Genomic DNA, 13,962 nt, shown 5'->3' with positions numbered 1-13,962 from the left:
ATTGGTACCGGTAGACCGACTTCTAGTCTGGGATCGTTGGAAAAAATCCCGTCAAGGGTGTGCCCCGCCTGGTGGGTCGGGTGGAGAACGAGTTGGACAAAATCACATGCCTCCAAGGAATTAAGCAGAGAGGAGGTATCTTTTGAAGCAGAATCCTCTAAATGGAAATTGATATCGCCAAGAATGGTAAAATGAGGCCTACCAAAATAAGGTTCTAAAATTCTAAAAAGTTCTGGGCAGAAGTTGGCTCTAGACCCAGGGGGCCTATAGAGTAATATGCCGGAAAAGGAACTCACCGGAGTGTGCGTAATACAAAAATAGACCGCCTCGAAGGGATCCGTAGAGACTGATAAGGGTTTTATTGTGCAGGAGAGAGTGGATTTAAAAAGAATGGCTATTCCACCTCCTCTACAACGTTCTCTGTCTAACCTTAGGAAGGTGTATCCTTCAGGTATGGCCAGGAGCAAATCATGGCCAGCGGACTCAGAAGCCCAAGTCTCTGTAACAAAGACCCCCATTGATCGCCCCATAGCTCTACTCCTTTCCCGACAATCATTACCTCCGTTTTCGTGGCATTGAGCTGGAGACAGTTTCCAGTCAGCCAGCTAGCCACCGCCTTCAGTCCAGACTGAAACCTGGGGGCATCTTGCTCCGCGTCCCCGCTGAGAGTAACCGCCAGCTGTGTGTCGTCGGCATATGAGACCAAAGTTAGGCCCCACTGCCTAGCGACATCAGCCAGCGGTCTCACGTAAAGGTTGAACAACGTGGGACTCAGCGAGGACCCCTGCGGAACCCCCATGGCCAGAGGCTGGGAACTGGACTTGAAGGGAGGGATGGCAACACAGAAGGAGCGACTGTCCAGGAAAGAGCGGAATCATTGCAACGCCTGGCCACCGATACCAATCTCCTCGAGCCGATGCAGGAGGATGCTGTGGGATACCGTGTCAAAGGCGGCGCTGAGGTCTAACAATATCAGCGCCGCCGTCTGACCAGCATCCAACCTTGCACGGAGATGTTCCACCATCACAAGAAGAGCGGCTTCCGTGCTGTGGCCAGCACGGAAGCCATTCTGTGTGGGATCGAGGGCGTTGGTCCGAGCTAGATGTTCTGACAGGAGCAGATTGACTTGGGCCTCTGTTAGCTTTGCCGGCCAGGGTAGCAGAGAGATGGGACGAAAACTTTCAGGCTTAGACGGGTCCAGGGAGGGTTTTTTAAGAATTGGGGACACCACCGCCTGCTTCCATTTAGTTGGAACTACCCCCGTCTCCAGGGAGAGATTGACAAGGGAACGCACAACGGGGCGTCCCATAAAGGTCTGGTCTCGAAAGAGAGCAGGTCTCACTGGGTCAGATGGGGATCCAGATTTAACTTGCAAAGCAAGTTTATCAAACCCATCCGAGGTGAGAGGGGGGAATGAGAGCCAAAGGGTTGAGTGGGAGTAATTTTAGAACTGTGTCCCTCTTATCCGGACTAGGAAGAAGGATCACTACTTGGACAGGGTAACACGTGCCAACTAGAGAGCCCCATTTCTAACAGGGAGAAATAAATGTAGCCTTAAGTAGAGAAAGAACTAAGTAATAGGCAGGATGTTCTTGCATCCTCTTGCAATATTCTGAAAACAGAACTAAAATACCTGCATAACAACTACTGATAAATGTTTGTTTTCACTGTTCTCTTTACCAAAACCTGCATTGTTAACAATCACCAACAGCAGATATTCCAGAAGGTTCCTTTGTTCAATGGTAACAGCATAGACCAGTTTGTGCTTTTTAACATATTGTGACATTTACTGGATCGCCACTTTGAAGAGGTAAATTGATACAAACATAGAGCAACATATCTAAGTTTGGCACTTGCTGGAGACGCGAGATGGGTAAAAGTAAACAGTACATGTTGAGTCTATCACAAACAATCACAAGTTTGTTGGGAGCGAATGAAACCAAAATGGCTTTCTGTGGTGCAACAATGGTGAGGGTATAAAACTCAAGGAAGGACTTACCCAGTACATCAAGAGGCAACCTGGGTAAGATGGGCTTTAACAAATAAATAAAAAGTCAAAGTTCTTCCCTAAACTATCTAGAACCGTTCAGATGGGACTTCACTGACCTAATACCCATACCTATGCTTGCAGTCTTGTTATGCTAGACCTTAACATGACACATGAAAATGTGACCATTAAGGTCAAAATGTTGACAAGCCAAGCGTGTAAATAAGTAATTGAAACATTGTTTGGTTTTGGTTAAAATACAGTAGTGTTCTCCTCTCCACTGTGTATAACTGGCTTATCATTTGTGTATAATTGTAACTAAGTCCATCACTGTTTCATTTGCACTCCCGCACAAACACACTGAGCACTTCACTGCTATTCACTTTTTTATTAACATTATTGATGGATTCTGTGATTTTCAAATAACATTATGTAATAATGTAACAGATTTTTTGTGTTTGTGATTTAACAAATGGATGAACTTGGATTACTATTAAAGTCAGGCCCAATAAAATTTTGGGTTCACTGAATAAGCAAAGATACAAACGCATATGGCAATATCAGACAGGACATCTTTATAACAAGGCATCCATTACCATGAAGAGGGTGTAACAGTAAACAATGTGTTCTGGTATTAAACTCTAAAAGACCATATGAGAATTCTATACAAGTCAAAATAAAGTTACATAAACTGCCCCATCGCCCCCTTTTCTTTAAACATACTTCACCAGTGGAAAACTCTTTGGCATGTGCTGAAACTTTCAGCAGTGGGCGAGGGAATTAAGAAGAGGCAGCAAACTCATGATTGACAGCACAGCTCTAGTATATTTATTTCTCTGAAATGTATCTAGCGTTGCCACTGGAAGGTGGAAAAGTCAAGAATGTCTATTTATAGAGGAGGCCTAATTGTAGAGGTGCCGAGTTAGAAATAAAATTGCTAGTTCTACAGCTATGTGAGACATCTCTGGGGACAAACTCCAGAACCAGCCCCAAACAAGCTTAACATGCAACAACGTTTAAAGCTTCCTCCCTCTTTTGCTTCCTTGCTTTCTGTTCCCATCCTGAACAACAAATGTATTGTGGTGTCTATTGTCCACATTTGGATTTGAACACAAATGATAAATGACCTGATCCTGCAATTTGTAAAAATAAAAATACACTTGACAATTAATGTACGTGTATAGCTTTTATATAGTAAGAGGAAAGAGTGTTCTTGTGTCTGTAAATACAAAGTCGCAAGGGGTCTATTAAGTTCCCATTATATTTCTTCTGCATGGTAAAAGTTCTGAGATGATGAGAGATGAAAACCTCTTTCTGCATAAAAATACAAACAGCAATATTTACATGAAGGCATTTTGGTAATAAGAGATCTAAAATATATTTTTGAAAGGAGGCCAGTTTTAATGCAAGTAAACCTACCTTGGCTTGTATAAGCCCTTTACACCTTATGTGTGAAGATCACAAAAACACAAGAACATGTATTTAAATCAGTTATAAATTAGGAAATCTCACAACTGTATTGTGAAACACATCTTTAAAAGTAGAAAAGCACTGATATCATTCCAGTGATTTAACAAGTGCAAATTTTATATCATTTTCAAATTGGTCCATTTGTTTGTTTTCCTTCCACAAAGGGATTTAATGTTAACTATTAAATCAAGAAGCAGTACAACTAGCTTTTGAACAGAAGTGATTTCAAAGAACTGTCAGTTTACCAAATTAGAGAATTTCCAATAATGCATATATTATGTAAATAAACATTTGTGAAACAATACATCTTTCTATTTAAAATATCTTGAATAGCTCAATAATACAATATACTTTACAAATCCATAAAATACATCAACCATGTTTAGGTTAAGGATGCCTGTACAGTACATTACAACAAAATAATTTACATTAATTCCTACTAAAAACAAATCTACTATGCAGTACTGGAAACAAATAGTGTTGATTTTGCAAATTAATATTATCTGATTTTTAAAGCATTTATACACATTGCTGGAGTATCTAAGCATCTATTGGTAATTAATAATTTCTCATTTGAATGTTACTGTACACGATGGAATGTCTTGAGATGAATAGACGTTAAGTGGAAAGTTTAATGAAAAAGTGTTAGGGGTTAATTCCTGCAGATTTAATAGGACACACCAAAGTGTTTTTTTACACTAATAATATTACTCTAGTTTTAGGTGTTGCAACGTAACATTTAAAAGAATTTCACAAGAGACAACAGTCAATCTCAGACATCTGCAAATTAGAGACTAGGTTATTGTCAAGAAGAATTTAACTAACAAATCAAGCACTGTGAAAATTGTGCATGTTTTAAATAGAAGATGAATTCTACTCGGATTGTAAACATTAGTTTACAGAAGTAAAAGCTCTTTTTTCAAATGGGAACTGTGCTTGCACTCCACCCTTTTATGCTGGGGGATTTTGAGGTACAGACTTAAAGAACAAGAAAACCTTTTATAAAAAAAATTGTCATTATATTATTAGTACTTGATTTCAAACATATATTTCTCAATAAAAAATGTCTGAATAAAACATACAAATTTGTACCACAAGCAGTTACTGAAAACGCACAGCTTTACTGTTTTTGGAGCAAATGCTGATTGTGCTGAAAATATAACAAACAAGGATGCTTTATATATTATTTAGCTGCAAATCAATTACTGTAATGGGGAAGCCTGCAACTCTCATTACAAGGCTGTACCAAGCCTTGTGCAAAATCAATTGCACATCTTCTAGAAATTGGTGGTACAATTTCCCTACATGTGTCTAATCTCATTTATACAGTAGCCTCAACAACTGCCTGCAGAGTTTCCCATTATTAAGTGCTTCTTAAAAATCAAATAATTTATTATGGAAGTCTCAACATGCCTGATTAAAGTGAACATGGAAACCTACGAGTAAATAACTTAACTTCATTGGAAAATATGTGAATTGGCCATATTTCTAAAATCAGTGCTGCTTTTCTGATGCGATGATTTACTTAAAACCTGCAGGTTTATTTTAGGGTTAATTCATGCTATATGGATTTGGATATTAATATTTGGAAAAAACCTTGAATAATCAACTGCAATAAAGGGTTCAATTTAAGATGTGGAATTATTAAAAAGAACAATGGTTATGACGAGTAGCAGAATAGGAAGAGTGTACTGCAAAACGGCTCAAAAACTGCAACCTCCTGGAAATAAATACAAAACATGAAGCATCATACAAACATCTATTAATACTTAACACTTTGTGGTATTCATAGTTATTATCAAACTCAGCTGACATAATGTTACAAAAGGACAATATGAAAAACAGTTTTTAAAATGTCAAACCGTAAAAACATTTTTATAGCTGTACATCACTGTTATACCAAAATAACTGACATTTACTTGCCAATAAAAGGCATTTAATTTTTAAAACGCTGGCTAGGAAAAGCTTGCTGAACAACTCCTTATTGGGAGCATTCTGTACCAGTAAGAAATATTTATACAATTTGTACTAAATATGTTACAAATACACGCAAACACATTAAGCGCCTGCAGATTATCTGCAATTGTGTAAGAAGTCAAAATGAACAGGCTTCAATCATGAAAAAATAGGATTGTAGAAACCTCTATAAAATAAATGCAATTCAACTAAAAAGAATAATTATGGTTCGAAAAATATGTGGACACTGATAGGCTTCCCGTCTCCCATAAACATTTAACAATAAAAGAAAGAAAGGAAGAAAATAAAACAGCATCATATCAATTGACGTCACAATATATTTTACAGTCCAGTAGGTATTTTGAGCCATTCACAAAATGTCCCATGAAACGGACAATTATTGCGACTTTAAAACTCAAAGAAACTTTATCACTAGTTATAACTAGAACCAGCACATGGCCATTACTGTTTCAAACTATCAGTTCTATGAATACAAGTACTTTATTTGAAACCAAACCTCGTTTTGATTTCACAGCTTCAAAAAAGTTCATAAAATGTATAGGACACAAAGCTTAAGCTTAAAAAATGTTTGTATACAAAACCTGAACATGATACTAAATTATACTATAAGATTACTTGACGTAGTGAGTTTGGCACTTCATAATGATGGCATGTCCAACAGCACTGTTCACATCTACAGCAGCACATAGCCTAAACACGTGGACAAACATCCTGCACTCTCTTTACTGTCAAGTCTTGCAATAAAGAAGAGGAGTAGATAATAATTCAAATAAAATGGGTGACGAAGAACATCTTTGGGCTTCTTATCGTAGTACTGGAGGATGTTGTCGCCTTATTTTCAAGTGTAATCTGTGAAAATGTAATAGGATATGTATGATTAGGTTGCCAAATAGTACAATAAAATATTTTTGCACCAGACAGACAATATGTAGCTTTGAAAATGTCATGCAGTGATTATAGAAAATAACTGAAAAAGAAAAAAACAAAAACGAATTCTCTGCACCTAGTCTTCCATGATCAGCAATGAGGACTCCTATTACACCTATGTTGAACACTCTCCAATGTTTGTCAATTGAAGCCAGGGCTATTTACAAGACTACCTGCATCACCCATTAAACTCTGTACACATACACTCCCTATTCCCTGGCAGACCAACTCAATCTAGCTGCCATCTCCAGACAATTGCAAAACGCCAAAGCAATGCTGCTAGAACCCCCATCCTTTAAACAGGAACGGCTAATCCTTTGCATGTAGCGCATCGTCCATCCAGAATGTCCAACTCGTTACCTTCAAATCTACGCACAACCCCCTCACTGACGACTTCCAAACTTGACCTGAAATCCCTTCTCCTCCAACGATATTTTACTTAGGACACTGCAAACAACTCTTGGTACAGATCTCTAGACTACCTCAATCTCTTTACTGCTGTATACACCTCTTGAATATTGTTTGTTATGTAATAATCTACCATGCTGTATTCTCGACCTTTATAATTAGTTATAGTACTATTTGTTCATCTTAAACCATCTGTAACTTCCATGTAACTAAATAGTTTTCTTTAAAAGCGCTATAGCACCTACTGGTCATGTCAGTGCTATATAAATATGTATAAATAAGTAAGAAATTAAATAAATACCTTTGACTAAGGCTTTAGATTTTAAGACTGTTGGAAATGGCCCTTATTGCAGGATTGTCCCCAAACGTTTTGCTTCTTGCTCCTTCATTTTTCCTGATCTGTGGTTGTTGGCTATAGGACTCTACCACTGCTGATCAGTGCTAAAGTGCATATGCTCTCCCTGTATATTGTTACTGTGATTGGTTATCGATGATTGGCATATTTGTTTTACCAATAGGTCCCTAGTAAAGTGCACTGAGTGTGCCAGGGCTGGTAATTCAAATGCCACTAGTGGGTCTGCAGCACTGATTGTGCCACTCACATGAGTAGCGCTGAAAAGAGGACTCAGGCCTGCCACCGCAGTGCCTGTACGCAGTTTCTTAACTGTCATGTCGACCTGGCCAGTTCACCTACTTGCCAGGCCTTACCCTTCCCTTTTCTTACACCTAGGACACACCTATGGTAGGCCCAAGGTATCCCCCTGGGCAGGGTGCAGTGTATGTAAAAGGTATGACATGCTTGTGTGGGTAACATGTCCTGATAGTTAAATACTGCCAATTTCCCTTTTCACTATTTGAAGGCTATCTTGCTCATAGGCCAGAATGGAAAATGCTGTGTAACATGTTTACCTTCATATCTTCCCGTAGGAGCAAGATTGAAATTTGAAATCTGGTACCCCTGAACTCAGAATTTAATAACACATCTTTTAGGAAGGATGGTTTCTAAATTCTGTGTTTGAAAATAGCACTTTTAGAAAGTGGCTATTTTCTTGTTCAACCTTTCTGTGTGCCTCTGCCTGTTTGTGGATTGACTATCTGGTTTGAGATTGACAGGGACTTGGGTGGCTCCAGGAGTCTGGATGAGTCAGCACTAGGCTGAATAGGCCGATCTGCATTTGGAGTGGTGGGAGGAGTAGCACCTGGCCTGAATAGGGTTGTGCCTGCCTTCCACAATGCTGGCTCCACCTCCTGCTGCCCGTCTGATGACCCTGGCCCACACTAACAAAGGAAGAAGTTGTGCACTGGCAGAGTGCCCCCAGAACTGGTTTGAACTGGGTCCAGGACCCCTCACACATACAGAACAAACACTTTTGGGGTATAAATATGAGAACTGAAACCCCTGAAAGTTAAGACAACTTCGTGATGAAGAGGAATGCCTGCCAAAGAAGATCAGCTGAAGAGACTGAGGAGAAGTACTGCCCTTGCTGTGTGTCTGGGGTTGGCCTGCAGTTTGCTGTTTCTACTGAGGAGAGAACTAAAGGTCTTTGCTGTGTTTGCTGTATCTCCTACTTGAAGAAGGACTTTGCGGTGTGCTGTGTCCCTCTGAAGAAAAGTCTCCAAGGGCCTGAGAAGAGCTGGCCTCCTGTTTCTGAAGTCCCAGGCACAAAAGGACTTCACCCCAATCTTCCCTGAACTTCCTTGCTAGGAGTTCCAGTCTGCCAGGAGTGTGTGAGGCCTTTATTTTGCTGAAGGGAGCTGGAAGCTTGACGTGCTGAGAGAAGCGTGACACCGCCGCAGCAGCCGCTGTAGAATCATCGAGGAAGCATGCCGTCGCCACCGCCGTTGTTCGCCGTCACATCGCTGAGGAAGCGTGCTGCTGCTGATCGCCGCTGCAACACTGAAGAAGCGTGTCGCAGTCACCGAGGGTGTCATTGCATCACCAAGAAAGTGTGTTGCAGGGCCTGGCGCGGCTCAGAATACCACTGAGTTTGCTACACGGCTGTCGGTCATGCACGCATCCGCTCTAAGTTGTCGCATCGCAGTAAAGACTCAATTTTCTCGCTTGGCACCGGATCGTTGCAATGCAGCGATGCGCCATCTTGTCGCATCGGAACCGGAGCGCAGGAAGAATCAGTGTATCGCCTTCTCTGCGACCCTTTTGTTTCTTTTGTGTTACCCATCCAAGATACTTTGTGAGTAAAGTGTTGCATTTCCTCATCTACAAGTTTATTTTTGAAACAACCTTTCTAAAGACATTCTACTGAATTTTTGTATGTTGGATTTTTGTCGTTTTGGTTTTGTTCAGTTTAGATAAAAATATTTTATTTTTCTAAACTGGTGTGGTGTTCATTTGTGGTGTTTTCACTGTGTTACTGTGAGTGTTGGTACAAATACTTTACACATTGCCTTTGAGATACGCCCGTCTGCTCGTGCAAAGCTGCCAAGTGGGTGAGCAGGGGTTATCTAAAGTGTGGATCCCCCTTACCCTGACTAGAAGCAAGGGTCCCCATTTGGACAAAGGTACCTACTACCAACTAGAGACCCCCATTTCTAACAAAGAATTATTGTAACATCCATTTCTAAATGACCCTTTCAAAGGCACTTACTCTTCCAGTTCTGTAACTAACTTGATAGGATTCAAAGTTGAACTGTCTTAGTTTAATTTCTGGAAGAAGATTTGTGGAATATGTGATATCCTATTTCCGTACTAGTGTTCCTATCTCGGAAAAACCTACTTTCTGCATATTTATCAATAAAGCACATTTATTATCTAGTTCACCCAGACATCCTGCCACCACACATGTAACTACTATGTGAATCAGTCAATCTTCTTTAGCTGCAAGGAAATCCACAATAATGACACAATTGGCCACTCTCCTGCGTGTATTTACTGCCTTCCCTTTCCAGATCAAAGGCAATTTACGGTGCTCTTCTGTGGTAAAATGTATCTCCGGCTAGAAAAGCAATCCCTTGTGCCTATATTGGGCGTATGAGATCACTTTGAGTTAACAGTGGGTAATGCCTTAAACACTGTAAATACCTATCTGAATCTGCCACCTGACTATATGCATGCATACATTTAATTGCTTATGGACCCTAACCTTGATCACTTCTGTTTTTTGTCCAGAATAATTGCACGAGCTATTGCCTAGTTATATTAAGTTCTAACCAGCTCTTACCATAAACCTACTCCACTCAACGTGGGTTACTCAGCTAAGCATCCAAACATCTTACAAGCGAGCATTTTGACTTCAGTGCAGGTTCTCCTTTGCCCTTCTAGTCTAATGTCAGAAAATGTACAAACATTTCTACTGTACATTCATCTTAATGTAACCCTCATTACAACAAACTCAACAGTGGCCTGCGGTCTTGGGACTTTGGTAATCACTCCATTTTCTACATCTATGTACTTTCATGCTTAAAAGCAAAGGACAAAAAAACAGCCCATTCCAAATCTCTCGCTCTTTAAAATGTTGCATCTTTTTTGCTTAAATAAACAAAATACACATTTTAAGTAATAACATCAGCCTTAGACTCACCCTCGTGATAGACTCCTTATGTCAGGCAAAGAGATTACTTCTAAACTCACTATAGGTAAACACATTAGTTTGGTCTGTTATTATGCATCAGGCTACCACTGTGGAAAGCTCTCCTGTGTCATTATTGGGATCATACATTATCATATCACATGACAATACATTAACCCAATTCCAGGCATGCAAATTTAACCCATTTTACAGTCAGCCAGAAAAACTGAATGTTTTGGATTTCTCTACAGAATACGTACAATGTGATAAAAACAAATGTCACTAATGCTGTTTAAATGCCATAAACACCTTCAAAAATAGGCCTAAAGTGCCCCAGCGCCTTTTGGCTCACTGGAGAAAGAATGTGGTCAATATTGCATAGATACATGACTGATGCCGGTTAAACAAAGAGAAACCTTCATTAGTTATGAACAGGTGTGTGTGGTTGAAGGACTGTATAGGCTGGTACACACTAATGGGGAGAGAAGTGAATTTGGCCCACTTTACATCCTCCCTCATCTATAACCAGATAAACTAAACAGGTGACCCAGTGATATCATGATGGCAAATGTTGCAAATATGTGTAGCGAAGGAAGCGGTCCCCACTAACCCAGTAGGGTATGCATACTTAAAGGATGCAAGACCTTCACCCACTCTGATGGCACGCTTCATCATTGGGTTTGTTCCTGAAGATGTTTCATCGGGACAGGCTCCAATGCACGTGAACAAGGAAGTCAGAACTATCCTTGTTACAAATCTAAATCTGGAAATTGTATTTTGCTGTAGAATCTTAGATGTCATCACTCAGATCACAGAATTATCTTAAATGCCTTTTCCCCCACACTTTCTAGCATACTAATGATGTTGTAAATATTGCTGCCGTGTTAAAGAGGCAAGAGTTTCTGGCAATGATCACGAAAAGCATGGACCCAGAGACCCGAGCCTTGTGGAATTCCTAGGCAACACTCACTTCACAGAATGAGATCCAATTAGTGGTATATTGTTGCTTCATTTAGGTTACACTGAAATCTCTACTCTGGAAAAACAACCCTCATAAGCAGTGTTTGAAAGGTCTCAAATGAAATGATTTTTCAAATTAAAAGAAGCAGACAGAACCGGAGGTTGATTGACTTTCAGAGCTGACAATTCTACTATGTCAGCACTTTACTTCGAAGCTGACCTAATACAACAAGCATTTGTAATGCAATAGGTCTCATATTTGTGCAAGTTTCAGCTATTGGTTAGTAAATGACAATGTCTTTTATTTGTATTCAGAAAACCTGCAAGCGGAGCACTGCTTGCAGGTTTTTGAAACACATACATAAAAGGCATTATCATTTAAAATTTTAAAAAACCTTAAACTCTCGCAAATGCGAGACGAATGTGGCTCTCGCGCTTTAGCTGTAAATATTGTAAACTAAAGTGCAAGTGCCGCGATTGTCAGGTGCAAGTATTGTGGAAAGTGGCTTTTTTAAAGTTTTTTGTTTTCATTTTATGTTCCCTTTGTGTCCGCAAGAAAATTACAATGGTAAAACTTGACACCAGTTGTACTGGACTTTTGGCAGTAGTCTCCTTAAATTATCGACTTTTCTCCTGTTACTTCCACACCCTTGAGAGCTGGATGGCCTGTGTGCAGGAGGAGCGTGTGTGCTGTAGGAGAGGATGTCCATAATAATAAGAAACTGTGGAGACGTGGACAGACAATTGCGGACGTAAAAAGATGAACCCCAATGACAATAAATGACAAGGATGCACTTGCTCACATCAGAAGCGTAACATTTTTAGTAAAAACACAAGAAGCAATAGCGGTCTGCTTACGAGAATAACAGCACTCGGAGCAGTAGCAGTACCCGATATTACTGGACGTGCAGTCAAGGAGCCCTGCCCACAACAAGGCGGAATAAGAGGCACAGCTGAGAATGACACCTACGTGATGAAAGCACAGGCTGTGTGTCTCTCTGGCGACAGGTCATAGCGAAAGCGGAGTTTGGCTTCAAGAAGATCAAGCTTTCCTTGGTTAGGAGCCCATTACCTGAAACCTCGTTCATAAAGTCACTGGTGTTTCAAGTGTGGCCTCAGATCTGGTCACTGGCTCTGTTAGACGGAGTAGCTGTTTGAATCCCAGGCTGCATATTGCCTAGCAGAACAGTCAGCCACTGAGTAATGGGCCATCATCTCTGGACTCGTACAGGTGGAGCACGCCCACCTACAGAAGGTGGCCACGGTTAGCAACTAAATACAGTGCAACATGGGCTCTGGTACAGGAGCTAAGGAGCTGACCCGATTTCTACCAATCCCAAGTCTTGGTCCTGACCAGACGGCCAATAAAAAGTTGACCATGCTTCCGAGCTAATCCTCAACATGGCGAGCTTCCTTTAGCTAATGAATGGCTGATAAGTTTGTCAGGCCAATTGTATGAGAGGTGTTTCCTCCCTCCACACATGGAATACCAGGTTCACGCATATTTGTGATCTTTAGTTGAATTTTATTTTTTCTGCATGATTGAGTGGGACTTTCAGTTGGGACACCACCTGAGTACTACGTGTTATTTAAAAAGTACAGAAATAGACTTTTGTTTTCAATTTCTTTACTTTTGATGCAATCTCGGCACCTGTGCGGGTGCCGCGATTGGAACTAAATTAAGCAAATAGAAAAAAGCTGGCGGCCGCATGCTTTTTTGTTTACTTTTCTATTACAATGACGCCCCCAGCGCTTAGTCTCTGAACATTTTAAGCTAAAGCGCGGGTGCTGCGATTGCTGCTAAAGTAAAGATTTTTTCTATTTCTTTACTTTTGAAGCTATTGTGACACCCGCGCTTTAGCTTAAGATGTTTAAAGTCTAAGTGTGGATGCCGTCATTATAAAAGAAAAGTAAATAAATAAAATAAAAAAAAGGTTTGCGCTAGCTTCCGGGATCGCAAGGAAAATAAGCATTTGTGCATTTTGGCGCATGCGTATAATGTAAGGTTGCATGCGCATGTTAATATGCACTATTGTTTAAAAAACAATTATGCTGTGTAAGCGTAACGAGACTGAAGTTAGCCGGTGCTGCTTCCGGAATAAACAGAAGTTACGTATCGGCTGAAAAGCCAATAATAATCCTGCTAACAAAAAAAATGCAAAAGTTAACTAATGGAAAGCGGCGAGAAATTACCCAGCAATAGTCGGAGTTTCACCATGCATATAGATTACTAGATGTCTCGGAGAGACAGCGCATGCGTGCTGCCTAGGTGAGTCCTAAAAATGGAGCAACTAATGCATGACTCGGCATGGACTTGACCCTGAACCACGCTTCGCTGACTCGTTTTTGCAAGGCACTTGCTTTATAAATGACGCATACATATATAAATAATCCAGTGGGGATATAGATATATATATATATATATATATATATATATATATATATATATATATATGTATATATATATATATATATCTATATATATATCTATATATATATATATATATATATATATATATATATATATGGGGCTACTTTATCCTAAAGAAATGAGAAAGTAAAAATAATAGGTGGTAGTCTATAATGAACGTCTCAACAAAAGGTGAGAGTTGGATCAAAGCCCCCAACTTGCACTGCCCCTTAGAGAAAGTTTGGAAGAGCTGGAAGTCCAGAATGAATCTGATGTTTTGTTCTTTACCACCGTCA

General features: G+C 40.1%; 1 protein-coding gene across 2 annotated transcripts in view; it reads right to left on the bottom strand.

Annotated features, from left to right (window-relative positions):
• Positions 1–3,160: 3,160 nt before the first annotated feature.
• FOXO1 (forkhead box O1) overlaps positions 3,161–13,962 on the bottom strand; it is a 113,549-nt gene continuing 102,747 nt past the window's right edge. For both annotated transcript variants that reach the window (XM_086935057.1, XM_086935058.1), the window contains exon 3: positions 3,161–6,283. Coding sequence is in view for 1 of the 2 variants with exons in the window: in XM_086935058.1 (XP_086791184.1) it covers positions 6,273–6,283 (11 nt within the window). In the remaining variant the exon portion in view is untranslated. The remainder of the gene's footprint in view (positions 6,284–13,962) is intronic.

Source organism: Lissotriton vulgaris, chromosome 8 (genome assembly GCF_964263255.1).
Source record: "Lissotriton vulgaris chromosome 8, aLisVul1.2, whole genome shotgun sequence".
NCBI classification, from domain to species: Eukaryota; Metazoa; Chordata; class Amphibia; order Caudata; family Salamandridae; genus Lissotriton; species Lissotriton vulgaris.
The sequence above is the reverse complement of the archived record's forward strand: the minus strand, read 5'-3'. Positions and strand labels throughout refer to the sequence as shown.